This window comes from Columba livia, chromosome 10 (genome assembly GCF_036013475.1).
Source record: "Columba livia isolate bColLiv1 breed racing homer chromosome 10, bColLiv1.pat.W.v2, whole genome shotgun sequence".
Lineage (NCBI taxonomy): Eukaryota > Metazoa > Chordata > Aves > Columbiformes > Columbidae > Columba > Columba livia.
In genome coordinates, this window is record NC_088611.1 from 3,196,997 (window position 1) to 3,213,764 (window position 16,768).

At 43.9% G+C, this 16,768-nt stretch overlaps 1 protein-coding gene across 3 annotated transcripts in view; it reads left to right on the forward strand.

The window, feature by feature from the left end:
- Positions 1–10,707, forward strand: part of BICD2 (BICD cargo adaptor 2) — a 92,564-nt gene extending 81,857 nt beyond the window's left edge. Inside the window, exons 7-8 of one of the 3 annotated variants that reach the window (XM_065074947.1) lie at positions 5,301–5,511; positions 8,639–10,707. In XM_065074947.1, coding sequence (XP_064931019.1) covers positions 5,301–5,511; positions 8,639–8,644 — 217 coding nt within the window. In that variant the 3' untranslated portion in view covers positions 8,645–10,707. Of the gene's footprint in view, positions 1–5,300 lie in introns of all 3 variants that reach the window. The other 2 variants (XM_065074948.1, XM_065074946.1) reach the window with 2 other exon arrangements.
- The last annotated feature ends 6,061 nt before the right edge of the window (positions 10,708–16,768 follow it).

Sequence of the window (16,768 nt, forward strand, 5' to 3'; positions counted from 1 at the left end):
TTTGTAACACAAAATTGTCCATTTCTCTGCAGATGAGCTCGTTTTCACAAGGGGTCGACGTAAGGGAGTGTGTGGGGGCAGTGTTAAAATTCACTCTTCCTATTAATTTCTAATATAAAGATTGAGTTTGAAGTAGCGAGTGTCCGATATCCCTTGTAGCCGAACGCAGCCAGTGCTCATTTACACGTCGTCTTAACCGCTTCTCTGCCAATATATTTCCCAGTTTTTAATAAAGCCAAAAATTGCTATTGAATCTTCCATGTTTTAACTTCTTATGTAGGTTGACAATTTAATCTTTGGCTATAGGAGCTGGTACTTCTCTGAGCAGGCCTTCTCTGTCACATCTGCCTTGGAAGTTGTCACACGGCCCTTGCATTGATGCAGAGGAGGAGGGGAAAGTATCGTTAGACCCAGGTGCATTTGGTTACCTTTGTATTCTGCAGGACTTTGATGTCCAGGGACACAAGAATAGTTTCCCAAATGCTTTGGATATTTGGAAAACTGACCGAGCTTTTGTGATTCTGAATGGACATACGTATTCATTTGAAACACCTTTTCTCCACTAATGAGCAACAGCACCCAGAACAGATCTTGATTCAGTAGTGAATTTAGCTGTATGTTTTATATAGTATAGTACATGCTAAAGCTTAAGTAAAATAAGGCACAAATGGCATTTGTGGGACGCAGTGGTGTGCAGCTTTGGAAAACGAGACAGCCCATTCTTATATTTTTCAATAATTTGGGTTCAGATAGTGTTTTAAAGGATCTCATTTTTTTCTCATCGTTATGTTTAACATTCAGGATATTTATTTCCTCTGTGTAGAAGTTTGGATTAGCTAGCGGTGTTTTTAAAAACCTAGTTGATGTTTCCTTAAGCTCCTTTTTTCATCGTTGTTAATTACCAGTCATAAGAAAACAGGCAACATCAAAGCCTTCTGTTCACAATCCACTTTAAACTGCGAATGTGTGAATATACAGCAGGCTTACGCTAATTTCTTATTCTTCTTTAAAGCATGAAAGCTCCATTATTTGCTTTCAGAGTTGTTTTTAAAACAAAGGCATTTTCCCTTCTGACCTTGTAATGATTTTTCGCATTGAATATACAGCAGGGAAGTAGCTCAGCACATGTCAAATGAAATTGTAAAAGGGAAGGATCTTTTATTGTAGCTGCAAAGCAGCAAAAATGTAGATACACATAGCACAAAAAACATGTTGCCGTTGGTACTACTACTATTAGTTTGCATTAAGCTAAGTAGTGCTAGGGGCTCTGTTGCTTTATATGCTTAGAGAGGCTAATTTTTTGAGCGAATGAAACGGGGAGTCAGCGAAGAGCAGGAAGGCAGATGGTAAATGGGGCAGGTCCTGGTCCCCTGTGCGGGGAAACCCATCGGAGAGCGTCTGCGTTTGGGGCTGGAGCGTTTCACTGACTGAAAGGTCGGGAAGAGAGGTTCAGGATGCCAAATCTGTGCGTAGTCATAGTTATCAGTCCTGCCTCCCCCAGTCCCCACCGGTGTATGTCAGAACAGTTACTCAGGTGCGGTAAAAACTACTGGTAACGCTTCCTTTTGGTTGGAAAGGAAGGGAAAACTCCCTGCGCGGAGTTTTATGGAAAAAAAAGAAGCTAATTTAGATATCTGAAGTAGTGAATGCCATGTAATTTCTGAGGAGAGTCGTGTGATGTTTTAAACCTTTGTGCTTGATGAGATAATGACTTGCTACAATAACCTTTTGGAGGCAAAGTGGTGGCTTTAATTATAGCTTGGCTCACATGAAAATGATTTTGCTGCCTCGTAGCCTCTGACAAGCATTTCTGTGTTAGCAGTCAGCTATCGGGTTTGGCACAACTCGCTGTGTTTGATCAAGAGGCATTAGAGTAACATCAGAAACGTTTAGAGAAGACGATTAAGGGACATTAGCGAGACTGTGTGGGAAGTCCCTACTCTGCTTTACTGAAATGGATTCGCTTTGTTTTTTCCATAATGTCTTATTTTGTCTTCTGTTCCTAAGTGGGGTGGGGGCAGAAATCTGCCCCTCTTGCCTTGGGGATACATTTTGATTCACAAGAAGGGATCTGGGAAAGGGGAAAAACCTCCCCATTATTTTGTCTTGCCCAAATCTCTTGGCAGGGTGGTACTGAGTGAACCCGGGGTGATGGGGACAGGTCACCGCGCTGCCGGATCATGTTTTCCTGAAGCGCTTGCATTATGTTCCTCAAGGAATTGGTACCGTTTTCTGGACATTCCCCTGGTCTGCAGCACTGGAGCTTTGAAGGAGTCAGGTTTGAGGTGTGAGTAGAAAAGAAAGCAGAAAGGTAACCTGTGATATAGCCAGACTTGCACTTCTCACCTCAGATGTAACGATTCTGTTTGAAAACTGGGAGGAAATCCCATAGCCCTCAGGCCTCCCAGTAATGTTCAGCCTGTGCCTTATGTACAATAGCTTTTATCCATTGTAAATAACTGTTCAATGAGCAAAACAACAAAGAGCATTTTCTATAGAGTTTCAAAGAGCTGAAGAAAGAAGAATGAACTATTTATAAAGAAAAAAATAGTAAAGTACCCCCAACTCACTCTTTGGTCATCAGCATGGGGTTGGTGGGTTGTTTAATTTCAAATGAAATTTCCACTATATTTCAATGTTTTCTAAAAATCTTAATCAAAAGAAAGCAGGCAGTGCAGAGTTACACCAGGCAGAGGAGCCTAAGTCAGTTGAGTGGAATCTTTACAATATTTCTCTCAAACGTTTTTGCTTTCCTCTTGGTTTTTAAGCTGGTGACCCAGCATTATATCCTGGTCACCTCCAATGTCTTAATCCAGTGTTTACTTCTAGCTGTAAAAATAATCCTTTTGTCTCTTGGGAAGGAAGAGACAATTCTATATTGAACAGTCTTTGAAACTCAGGGAAGTATAAAGAATTCTAAATTCCTCAACCCCCCAGAAAAGAAGATAGGTGTCTGATCACAGAATCCCAGAGTGTCAGGAGCTGGAAGGGCCCTGGAAAGCTCGTCCAGTGCAATCCCCCCATGGAGCAGGAACACCCAGATGAGGTTACACAGGAAGGTGTCCAGGCGGGTTGGAATGTCTGCACAGAAGGAGACTCCACAACCTCCCTGGGCAGCCTGGGCCAGGCTCTGCCACCCTCAGCAGGAACAAGTTTCTTCTCAAGTTTAAGTGGAACCTCCTGTGTTCCAGTTTGCACCCATTGCCCCTTGTCCTGCAATTGGTTGTCACCCAGAAGAGCCTGGCTCCATCCTCCTGACACTCCCCCTTTCCATATTGATCCCCAGGAATGAGTTCCCCCTCAGTCTCCTCTTGTCCAGCTCCAGAGCCCCAGCTCCCTCAGCCTTTCCTCACACGGGAGATGCTCCACTCCCTTCAGCATCTTGGTGGCTGCGCTGGACTCTCTCCAGCAGTTCCCTGTCCTGCTGGAACTGAGGGGCCACAGCTGGACACAATATTCCAGGTGTGGTCTCCCCAGGTCAGAGTAGAGGGGCAGGAGAACCTCTCTGACCTACTGAGCACCCCCTTCTAACCCACCCCAGGTACCATTGGCTTCCTGGCCACAAGGGCCCAGTGCTGGCTCATGGTCACCCTGCTGTCCCCAGGACCCCCAGGTCCCTTTCCCCTACGCTGCTCTCCAACAGGTGGATGCTCTAGGGCAGCAGGGCAGGACTGTTATGCCCCCAAGATTTATTCTCATATTTTCCGACTTCCCAAGGCTGTTTCTGTCCACGTTCCTCCGCTGGTGACCGGGTGATGTCCGGCCCTTGCTCTGCTCCCACGCCCTGAGGCGGGAGGGCTGGTTCTGCCCTGTAAGGCCCGTCTGGCTGTGAAGAGGAACGGGCAGTTCTGGGTTTCTAGCAAATCTAAGCTTCCTGGGTTTGTTTTCTGAAAAGCGAAAGCCCTGGCACGCTGCACAGTGCGAGAGAGACTGTGCTGGACGCCAGAGACGCGGGAGAACAGGTTCCCGCTCCCGCAGCGCCCGGAGCTGCCTCCCTCCTGCAGCGCCGAGCTACAGCACGTGGTGTTCACACGGGTTTTAGATGAATAGTTCTGGGTTGTTGGTTATTCTCCATATGTATTAAAAAATTAAAATTCTATTTTTTCCTTTCTCTTCTTTCTTCCCAAGCAAATATAATCCGGAGTATAGGCCTACTCCTGCTATTTGAAATCAGGGAGAGCAGCATTCAGGACTTGATAGTATAAGCACAGCTGATAAATCTGTATGTGAACGCAGTTTGGTTTTGTAGTGGTGGTGTTTTGCTGTGGGTTTTTTTTCCCTAGCCTGCTCTTTTTTGACTTAATGATGACAACTGTCCCTTAAAGTCGGGGGGATTCCATTTTGATGTTAAAAGGACCTTCTCTGCTGAAATTTTTGCTCTTATGAAGAAGTTGTATTTTACAGACGTGGCCATTGGCCATTGTGGATTCCAGCTGGTACCTATGAATATTTATTTTCCTATCCATATGTATAATTTATCTTCCACGTGCACTAAATACACGTCTACATGTAAAGACATTAATTTTTTTACGCTGTTCACGATACACTGTGCAAGTTAAATAGCACCCAAGCTCAGTGAAAATGACTGTAAATGAAACAGCTTCCCCGCAGGGTTCCCAGCAACACTCTGTTCCTTTGTCTAATTGTCTTAAATTTAATTTTGGTGGTGAACTTGCTATAGATTAAACAGTAATATGTCACTATTTGTAGAATTTGTACGTAAGGAATCAGAGTAGGTTAAAGCAGAGTTATGAAAAAACGCTCGTTCTTAACAATGCTGTTCAGTCACCACTGCAAGTTTGCTATTCAAACTCTATATCTAGAGTATCAAACTACAAGGTTCAGGTGCTCATCAGATGGTTTTAATAGCTATTTTAGTAACAGTCATTCTACAGCACTCCTGGTATTCCCCCAGAGTCCTTGTGCAGCCTGAAGCCGAGAACCATTGTGGTCTCTGTGTGAACACAGACAAAACTGATTTCCGTGCTCGCTATGGAAAGATCTTGGCAGCCTTCAGACAGGAGCACTTCTGTGTCAGGCTCCATACCTTCATTATCTACGGATGCTGTTAATTATAGCACATCTTGAGAGGTGTGAATGTAAGTGCCGAGTGTGGGATTCTAAGAAACCCAGTGAAAAGTAATCGCAATTTTCTACAGGTTTGGTTGAAGTTAATGTTTAAAAGCGTGTGTATGCAAGCAGCTGCAGAGCTGTCGCTCTGCTAATAGCAGCCAGACACAAGGGATTCGTGTTTTATAGAGGGAAGCAGGATGGCTAAAGATGGCTGTATCTCGTTGCAGATGTGACGAATACGTCACACAGCTGGATGAAATGCAGCGGCAGCTCGCGGCAGCCGAGGATGAGAAGAAGACTCTGAACTCCTTGCTGCGGATGGCTATCCAGCAGAAACTGGCACTGACCCAGCGCCTGGAACACCTGGAGCTGGACCACGAGCAGTCCAAAAGGGTGCGCACAAAATCCGCCTCCAAGGCCAAGAGCAGTAACCCCAGCGTAAGTCACGTTCGGTCCTGTGGAGACAGGTCTGAAGGAGCTGTCCTTAACAACCAGGTTTTTTGTAGCGAGAAATACAAAATCTATTGTGACTAGGACACGTGTGTAGAAAAAAATCGTATTATGCATCTTATTTTATGCTGTAACTGTCAGCGTAAATCCCCACTATCTAATGTCGCAGTGAGTTGACTTGTACTAGTATGTTGTTGAACCAGGTAATACAAATTGTATTATGGTGGTCTTAACTGTAACGGATTCATAAGTATGGGGATGCTATTAACAAGTTAACAGTGGAAAGGAATTAGCTTTTTCCACAATTAACATGTATGGGTTTTGCTGTTTATGGTAAGTGTTAAAAGAGTACACCTGATAGAGTATATCAGGTGCTACTGATTGTAGTTTGTGTAGGCACAGACGTGATCCTTTCTCCAGGGTTGCAGCATACTTCAATAAATGCGGTCACAGACAGAAACAAACAGAAAACCTTCCTTGTTATTGTGGCTGAAGAAGTGGTGAAAGGCAGATGTTGAAATTAGAGGTTTGTCTTGAAAATGCAGAGCATTTTGAAACCGGAACCAAACTTCATTTGCCTATTGTGGCAGATGTTGAGAACTTGCTGTCATATCACCACTGACCGGAGTCCTAAAGATTTATGGGCTAGAAAAGCTAGAAAAAGCTTGCTAGGGTACGTTATTTACACTCTGCTTCCCTCTCTTCAGAGGGTTAACCAGAAGAAACTTGCACATTTATATTTAAAATATGCAATATTTACCCCATCTGATATAAAACTTAAAAGAATTAAAAAGAACTTAAAGAATTGGGATCCTCCCTGGTAGACAGTTCCACTTTAAGAAGTTATGCTGTGGAAAAGTGTCATGTCCTGAAAGGATCTTTGTGGTCTCGTGTTGCTCCTTGCAAGCGTAACACTTGGAAAGCATCTGTTTTATATATTACTGTAGCCACACAACCTATATGTGTAGAATTAATGTGACTATGGTCTAGTATTGTCGGTCACAAACCAGTTTTTCTCAGCTAGCAGTATTAATTGAAATAGGATAGTCTTTCAGAGCTCTGATCATTTTTTTTAATTACACAAACGAAATTGCATTCCTTATGCAAGCAGATGTTTCACAGGGCTCTACATTATAGGCACAGGAAATTGAACCAGATCATCCTGCTGATAATTATTTATGAAGTAGCTTAGCATAGATATTAATCTTTAAAAACAAATAAACCTTCGTCTGCTATTGACGTTTTAAGGAGCCTTTTTAGCCTCTTAATTACAATATGTTTGATAATATAAAAGTGTACTTCATAATTGGTGCCTACGTAAGAGAAAAAGGTCGAAAACGTTGCTTCTGAAATCGTGGCAAATTCACGGAGCACAAGGCGGCACGCTTTCTTCTTCGAACCAGAGTTTCAAAGTGCCTAGCCTCACACTTTGTTTTAATGTAAAGCCCTGTTCGTTTTGTACTCTTTGGAATAATTTTGTATGCCTATAGTATTACTAAAAGCAACGCGAGTCTGCTTGCTAGCGCTGTTTTCTAAAGCCATTCCGATGTCGCTGGTGTGGCACTGCCTCATCTCACCACCATTGCTCGGAGCCGGTCGGCAGCTGCTCCTCCGCATCGCCGCTCTGCCTATAAGTAGCCAGGAGACGTCACGGTGCTAAGAGAAGGTGATAAGGAGCACAGGGAGGGGAAACTACAGGTGACTGGGGCTTCTCAGATATTGGGAGGACACAGGCAAAAGATTCTAAATTCATACAATGAGACTTGAAACAAATGGGACTGGAAACCGGCTACAAAGCTGGGAACCATCCCAATGTCAAACGCCAGAATTGCGTTGAGAGGAGGAAAGAACCCCCTCGAGTGATTTAGGTCTAATACGTTGCTCAAACGTCACTGCTTGAGAAGTTTAAACAAATGGCAATTCCGGCTTTAGAAACTAGGCCCTGTGCATCTGTTATTACTGTTTTTTAGAAAACACTGAATTCTCCTGCATTTGAGCTTTAATATTGCAAAGAGCAGGTTTGATATTTTAGAAGCGAGACATCTTTGAACAATTTTCAATCCTGCTTTTCTCTTCTTTGCTGCACAATCTTCCAAAAGGCCTTTATTCTTCTCCCTCCTGCATTAATTGTAATTTTAAGAAAGACTTGAGAAAAGCAGGCATTTGAGTGCTAACTTTCTCTGCTGCAGTAGGAACAGTTCCGGTTTTGCTTCCGCTCTGGTAGGGAGCTTTTATACAATTTTCACTGCTTCCATGTCTCTGCTGGCAGTATTTTTGGAAAATACTAATGGCAAGAAGGTGAATTGGAGAAACGAATTGAATGCATTGTGAAATTAAGCAGAACCTTCTGTAAAGCTTTCAGTGTTACCAGACGGTGACTATTACTATCAGCCTTCGCTCGCACTTTCAGTTCCAAGTATGAGCAGTGTTGCTATTAGCCCGATAGTCTTAGTAGTCATTTCCATCTTCATTCATTTATGTGAATCTTTAAAACACAAGAAAGCCAACCTGCCCACTATTTGAGCTTGTCAAGGTGATGGTTTAACTTCTTGTAGCACCTGATCTGAACAGAAATGAGGAATGGTGGTAAGGCGACTTGATCCTGCTGTTTCTGTGTTTAGATGTTATTTAAGATTGACTCTTGTAATTCTTGGTTAACAATTTCTTGAAACGTACATTTGCTGTAAGTCTTTCGTATCACTTCCAATGGGTTGGGATAACGCATGGAGAATTTCTTAGGCCGTCACCTACCTCTGCGAGCAGGCTCCTCGGGACGCTGTTCTCTGCATGATCCGCTGACCCGCATGTTTCTGGAGACCTAAAGCTTCACTGGAAATGTTCCTTGCACATTCACGGCCGTTAACTTGTGCTTCAACAGCAAAGCTTTGTTCGGTACTTGTAAGAAACCTTCTTTCTGCGAAGCTGCTGCTCCCAGGCGAGGCGCGTCGAGCCCTGTCCCGCCAGCTTGGAGAGCCCGTTCCCCCCACCGACCTAACAGACCCCAGCCCACTAACCCGCTTGCGCAGCACCTGTGGCTTCAGTTCTTTAATAGAGAAATAAACAGTGTTGTTGGTTTGTTTTTTCCCTAATGCTGTTTTATTTTTCCGTTTTTCAGCTGTAGAGTAGTCCCTGGAGAAGGCCTTTCCAGCAGGGTAACAGCATTTCTTAGCCTCTTTCGTTCTGGTTAAATGTGGTAGCACAAAGAATGGAAACCACTGACCCCATCCTAACTTTTGAAAACACCTTTTCCTATATACTACCTGAAACTTCCTTCTATGCCTGAAGCTATAAAACAAACAAGCTTTACCTGTAAGTGCTGCTGCAGTAAGAAAACTTACAAGTGCTGAAGAAACCTGCAAATGTAACGATCACCGTATTAGTTTATGATCTACTAGAAACGTTCGGGTGGGGGAATTTCTTATTTCATTGCAGACGCTCAGTTTTTTATCTGATTGTTAAACCTGTGCACTTTTGATATTTGGATATTTTTCTTTAGCTTCTTTAATTCCTTATGTAGAAGAGTTTATAAGATGGTTTGTGGTCATAGTCTCCCTCCAGTTTGGGCTTGTGATCTTGGAATTTGTACGGCAGAGATTTTTTAGGGGCTCTAGATTGTGATTAGAAAAGAGATTCGACAAAACCAGGAGCTCTGCTAAACTGTGCTTCAGCTTTTTTATGATCATAAAAAGTTAAGTTTTATGTTTAAATTACTGATTTTTTTTAACTGCCATGTTCATTAAGAAATCCAGGGTATTCAAATTCTGGGGTTTTTTTCATATTGTATTATTATTCTTAGGAATAGTTCAATGTAACAAGAAGAAAACTTGACTTTGCTCTGGTTAAAACAGTAATAGGCACTTGAAAAATATTAAATAACTAGTATTAACTATAAATATCAGAATTCCTGGGTTTTAGGAAGTTGAAGTATTAGTGATTAACAGAATTTTATACAACTGTAACAGTTAAATTCCAAATTGGAATTGGTTTGTTACTTTTTCATTTTATTGTGCCAAATTGTGGTACATTTAGAAAGGAAAATTCTAAAGTTGTCAGTGATAGGGTGTGACTTCTCAGCGCCTTTCTGTCATTCATTATTGCCAGTAGTGCCTTTAAGCATTTGAAGGGAGACTCTTAGGCTAGCGTAGGCTAAGTCCTGGAACTTAGAAGAAACGGAACGGCTGGTTTGGAGTTTATTAAAGACATGGAGCAATAAGTGCAAAGTGAACTCCCCTTTTGCACATTTTTAATGGGTAGTCTTACTATAGAGATTATATATTCAAGGAATTGTAAAAAATTCTGTTAGTCAATGATATTTCATCATGCAAATTCAGGGGTATAGAGGAAAAAAAAGAAACCTACAAACCAACCCAAATACACTTTGGGAACCAAATGGACTCATGCTGAGCAAATGAGCAAGATGTCTGAACACGTTTGTGGTAACAGTACAGAGAACGTATCAGGAATATTGCTGTTATGTTAGCTTTGTACGGTGGTGGACGCAGCTAACCATAGTGTTGTTTGCAAATGAGAACGACAAAACGTTGGTATCTTCTCTTGCATGTTGTGTCTAATCAGTGTAATTTCAGGAAACAGAAATGGAGAAGCGCATCAACAAGCTGTCCCGACCGCGGCCGCTTGTTGAGGCCCATCCGAACGACTGAATTGGTACTCGCTGCGGGGAAACCTTCCCGCTCCTTCAAAAAGTACAAATTGAAATAATATTGCCAGCTGGGAGAAGATTTCTGTTTCCTGGAACAAGAAGCATAATTATTCCTAGATGTGGGGACTTATACTTCCATCTTCTGTTACAGTATTGATTCATAAGGAATATTGTTGCATTTAAAATTACTACATTTGTATGTGGGTATTTATTTGAAATGATGTCAAAGTACTGTATTACGTTTTATGTGCATTACCTTTTAGTGGTGGATTGGTCTCCATTTAACGTCATATGCATGTGTTCTTGCCAAGTAACCTTTACACAGATCTGAAAAAAGAAATGTTAAAGAAAAAAAATGTGGAAACTTCTTAAAAGTATATCTGTGTGTTAATTGGATAATAACCTTAGGAGGTATAGAAGGCAAAACGTTACTTCTAAATTAATAAAAAAGCATTTAATGTAGGAAAGCAATCTGCCTGCGTAAAGGTAGTCACATTGGCAGTATCAATAAAAGAGAAAAGGAATTGCGTTTTCTTGTTGGTTTTGTGTCTGGAGAAGGTGCCGTTGGAATCGGCTGCTCTTTCAGCGTGGGGCTCAATGGGTGCTGTTCTTATCTGAGGGAAACGGAAAACTTAAACCCAAGATCGCTGCAGAACTGGGGGATTAATTCTCCGTGCTCCTATTTGGGAGCAGCGTCCTCTGGGCTGTTTGCTGAGGTTTTCCTGGGGTAGTTTTGGTGTGACCAGGCTGGTGTAACCGGCGTCACTCACCAGCCGTGGCCACTTGTTCTGGCGTGGGAAAGGGAATAAATGCTTTTGGTGACAGGGGTGACACGTTCCTGAAACTACATCTCCATTTCTCATATACTCTCCAAAATGTGTTGGATTATGTTTATCCAGCAGAATTAGCAGAGTCACAAAAACACCCCTGAAGGACCATGCTTGAAGTCTGAGGGCGAGGCTGAGGTTTGCCCCATGGATTCAAGGATATTCCTGGCTTAATGAACTGATATTGGCCCCTACCAATACCAAGTCTGGCGTTATACTGTGGTTTAACAACCCTTATGTCCCCAGGCAGGACTCCTAGAACTCTTGTGCTTACAGTTTCTGTACCTGCCCGCAGCCAGGGCCTTACACCAGCTGACCGATGTTACAACTGGAGAGCAACGTGACAGTTTTTACTGGGGCATCGAAAAGACTTGTTGAATGGTGTGCGATAAACTCGCAGAGCGTGTCTGCCAGGACGCTTGCCCCGATTGCATAGTTCTGCATTTGCAATAACGGGAGCTTTACCTGCAGGGTCATCTAAGGGAGAAACATTATAGAGACACACGCAAATGGCAGCGGAACAGCCCTGTTGAAATAGTAAAACGCCATGATTCAAAGATGCTTTAAATAGAAAACCGTAGATTATTTAGATTAAAAGCTAGTCTAGGAAATAGCTACGGATTAAAACATGAAGTTATGTTACTCTTTTCCTTGTAGAAGGGAGGGAATGTCACCCGTGCCGTCCCGGGGGGTCACCGGCCGCGTTCCAGCTGCAGATGTTGCTGGGTTGGGTCTCTGGGAAGGAATCTGCCAGCTCACGTAACGCTCCTGCTGCCTTGGATTCAGTCCTGCAGCGCTGGTCGCTCCCTTCTTGCAAGTGAGGCTTGAACACCAGCTCCTGACCCCCAGAGGAGGAACGGCGCAGATTTTCAGATGGGCTTAGGTAAGGAGAAGCAAACCTGAAAGTCCCCGTGTACCTCATTCTACAGGATGAAGGCGAAGAAAAGGCGTAGGTGCTTTTTGGAGATCCCACTGGATAAGACGGTAAAATTCAGCTACACAAATATTTACCGAAGTTACGGTTTCAAAAATAGATTGGCAGTCTTTGTGGTTTTTGAAGGCTGATGATGTAGATTGACCTACAGGACCAGGAAACGGTATTTTTCCACCCAAAGACTCAGTGAAAACAAGGAAAAACTACGACGATCACCTCTGTGAGCTCAAAAACAAGCAAAGCAGCTACTTAGTGTGATTGTTTTGGGTATTATATTGAATGTTTATATGCAGAAGTTTCAAGCAGACATTCATTAGTGGTTGCTGAGAAAAACACTTGTGTAGAAGCTACTCAAAAGAGGATTTCATCCTATTCTTCTCTTTTAAGAGTAAGTGTTGGATGGTAGTTCTGCTTCTCAGTGCAAAGGAGGAGGGAACTTTCGTTCCTTTAGTCTGAGACCTGATCTCGAACACTGAATCTGTGTCTGCCACTTTGGGACATGCTGCTCTGAACCATCGCATTTTATAATTATCAAGTGAAGTGCTTGTAAAATGACCATGAGCCAGCACTGGGCCCTGGTGGCCAGGAAGGCCAATGGTACCTGGGGTGGGTTAGAAGGGGGTGGTCAGTAGGTCAGAGAGGTTCTCCTGCCCCTCTGCTCTGCCCTGGGGAGACCACACCTGGAATATTGTGTCCAGCTGTGGCCCCTCAGTTCCAGCAGGACAGGGAACTGCTGGAGAGAGTCCAGCGCAGCCACCAAGATGCTGAAGGGAGTGGAGCATCTCCCGTGTGAGGAAAGGCTGAGGGAGCTGGGGCTCTGGAGCTGGACAAGAGGAGACTGAGGGGGGACTCATTCATGGGGATCAATATGGAAAGGGGGAGTGTCAGGAGGATGGAGCCAGGCTCTTCTGGTGACAACCAGTGATAGGACAAGGGGCAATGGGTGCAAACTGGAACACAAGAGGTTCCACTTAAATGTGAGAAGAAACTTCTTCTCAGTAAGGGTATCAGAACACTGGCCCAGGCTGCCCAGGGAGGTTGTGGAGTCTCCTTCTGTGCAGACATTCCAACCCGCCTGGACACCTTCCTGTGTAACCTCATCTGGGTGTTCCTGCTCCATGGGGGGATTGCACTGGATGAGCTTTCCAGGGCCCTTCAACCCCTGACATTCTGGGATTCTGTGAAAATGTCTTAGATCCAGTAACTGCATTTAAAATGAAAACAAAAAAAAAGGCCAAGAAGCGAACAAGCTGGATCTGGTTCTAGATATTAAATCAGACCTTTTCTGAAGTAAAGATAACATACCAAGCAGGAACGGTGTAATGAAAGCTGATTTTTGTGATTATGCTGGAGGAAACCAGAGAGAAGGTTTAAAATGTACTTAAAATGTAGTATATTGTCCTAGGCAAATAGCAACATGTGTAATGTGCTATTTGCTGGTTAAGGCTACATACATAGGCAAAGCTTGGCTTAGGTGGATGCAGTGAGTTTAAGCTGAGCCCACCAGCCCAATGAGAAGAAAATGGGCAGAACCCATGAACACTGTGGCTTTTTACTGAATCGGATGTCGGGTTAGGAGGACACCCTGCAAAGGCCAGAAATTTACCTGCTCAACTCTCTTTATGTTGCAAGAATTTTGAACAACTTTACATTTAAAATATTATCTCCGTGATTTCATTTTTTAAAATGTCAGCAGGTGGGTATTTGAGTTGTGAATGTCCAGTACTAAACTACTATAATAGGCTTAATGGGCAGGAAAAACAAGTTTGTGATTTAGTAACAGTTTTAGAGAGATCATACATATTAAAAGAGCAGATTTTTTTAAAATAAATTCTTGCTAGCGCTTGCATAATCCATTATTCTCAATAACAGTATTTTTTCTGATACTGATGATTACTGCTTTTCAAACAGTAATGTATTTGAGGAATTACAAATCTCTGTATCTAAGGAGGGAAGGAAAAACAACTGTTCATTTTAGTATACGCTACTTTGTATTACTTGATGTTAACAAGATCGTTTCTCCTTTATCTTCTCCTTGAAACCTTTCTCGCTGTTTTTCACACAGAAATTTTAGGTTTAACTCAGGTGCATGCTGACTTCAACTAAGGAAAACGCTCCATTGGGCAATTTCATAATCACAAACATTTTTCCCTTCATTTCTGGTGATGAGACCGTTCCTAACTAGAACAGTTTGTATCCTCATTCCAAATTATATTGAGAAAACAGGCAGCTTCAACTAATCTCAAATGTTATTTAGCTTATTTTCCTGTGTGGGTTCTACCCTGGAATTGAAATTAATGCAGCTCGAGATTTTTTTCAAGGGATAATGAGTGAAGTATTTGATCCAGCAGCAGGATATTCGCTTCCTGTTATCGCCAAATGAACCACGAGCCTTATGAAGCTGAGCATTCATCTGTCTCCATTTAGAGGCCGATGTCTCCGTCAGGGAGGAGCATTGAGCCGATGCTACTGACAGCTTTGGGAGGAGGTTTTTGGAGTGTGATCTTACCTGGGTCTAAAGAATGGCCTGAACTTGTGCCTTATTAGGGTGGGGAAAGCATTAATTCTTTTTAGCTGCCAGTCATGTGATTATTTAGTAACGGGTCTCAAAAATAAGATTTGGTTTGTAAAAGCAAGTTATTTGTGGGTTTACACAAGGACAGAATTCCCATCTATCACCAGTAAGAGGGCCATGAAGTTGGTGAAGGTTTGGAGGGGAAGCCGTGTGAGCAGCGGCTGCAGCCCCTGGGTTTGTTCAGCTGGAGCAGAGCAGACTGAGGGCAGAGCTCATGGGCTGCAGGTTCCTCAGCAGGAGCAGGAGGGGCAGGCTGAGCTCTTCTCTTCTCTGTGACAGTGACAGAGCCCAGGGAACGGCAGGAACATGTGCCAGGGGAGGGGCAGCTGGACATGAGGAAAAGGTTCTTCACCAGAGGTGCTGGACACTGAACAGGCTCCCCAGGGAGGTGTCACGGCCCCAACCTGACAGTGTTCACAAGAGACTGGACAACGTCCTCAGACACACGGGGTGACCTGTGGGGTGTCCTGTGCAGGACAGGAGTTGGACTTATGATCCTTGGGGGTCCCTTCCAACTCAGGACATTCTGTGATTCTATGACTTTCATGCTTAGGGTGGCGAGTTGTTTTTGGTCAGTGCAAATACTCAGGTCAAACAGCTCAAGCGTGACCCGAGCAGCCCAGGAACCTGCTGCCGGTGCCTCACCCGCCAGGGACAGCTGCAGGGACAGCTGTTCATAGCTGCTTCAGCACTGGTAGTTACCACTACAGCCTGCCATGCCACAGGTCTGCTGTGTTTCACATCTGTTGGCAAAAAGTTGGTGTTTAGTCTTTCCTGACTCCAGATGCTTGAATCTGAGTAACAAATCAGGTTACTGGGCAGACTCAGAACAGGGTGCAACTCTGTCAGTGCATCCAAAGGTGCTGCCATGATGAGGATGAAGTGGGGACCCAGCTAAGCTGAAGTAGCACATCTGACCATGCTCAAAGAGCGGGGCCAAAACAGAACTGACCACACAGTGTCAGCACTAAGTGTCAGCCCACGCTCCCCGTCCTCCGTCTGTTCTCCCTGGCGAGGTGGTCGTGGTCTTTGGCCTGCAGACCTGATGCCTTCAGATCTCACCATGAACACGAGCGCTGCTTTTCTCTTGCGGGTTCTTGTCATGCTGCTGGTTTGTGCAAGCTGCTGAGAGGCCATTAGGTATCAGTTCTGGTGTCTGCGGACATGACTTGAGGAACCAGCTGGAACAGGAATGAATCCAGTTTTCAGGCACCTGTTTTACAGGGCTCTTGGCTGTGGCTGGCACCTTCTGTTGTGCTGCTGGCCGTTCATCAGAGGTGGTGGCACCTTCTAGACGTCTCTGAATTGCACCTTCCTATAGGCTGCCGGTGAAACTACAGGCCTGGCTTTGCATCACTGTGAGTGGGTTTTAGGGTTTGTGGGTTTCCTCAGTTACTGTTTTTGGGTACAATACCAGAATGGTAGAGGAAGAGAAAAAGTTTGCATATTCAACTGCTACCTTTTTTCCTTTGTGCTGCATGGATGAAAGCCTGGGTATTTTATTTTTTCTTTCAACAACATAGGAATGTACATGTATATATCTTTTCTGATTGAATGTTTACTTTCTGTAAAAAAAATATTTGCTAAAAGCTTGTTTGGCTTTCAATTGGAACAATGAGGGTGTGGAATAGCTGAGAACACTTTACTTCTAAGAGCTGTTAGGCAGAGGCTAAAGGATCTTTCACCTCAGTAAAGTATGGGGTTGGGCTCTTGGTGCTGTTCTCAACCCCCCTGAGTCTCTGGAATTCCGGCCCAGAGAAGGGCTCAGAGCTGAAGATGGTATTTGTGTTCTGCCTTTCCAATCTACTTGCAGAAGCTGGTTGGGCAGCAGAAAGTAGGGTAGGAATTCATGCCTTTTTCTCCTTCCCTTTGTCTCTTATTACCCTCAGAGTCATTGTTGTCATGAGCTTTCCTGATTCCTCTCCTGACGTGGGTCAGACTCTTCACTCTCACCGGGAAGGCTCCTCCAAGAGGTGTAAAGAGCGACTGTCACTTCTGCTGCTTCATCATACCCGTGGAGCTCAGGGCTCTTTCGAGAAACCAGACAGAACATCTGTCAGCAAATGGGCAACAAATCCATCTTCTTCCTTGTCTGTGGCATTTGTAGGGTGCAAAATTGTCATTGCTGCTTCCTCTGTTGCTCTGAAGGCCAGTTTTCACCTGTGTCCTGTTTCAGAAGGGATGTTACTTCCACGGAGGCAGATAGAAGCTGCAAAAGCAGCCACTGCTCTAGCCCCAAATTCCTATTT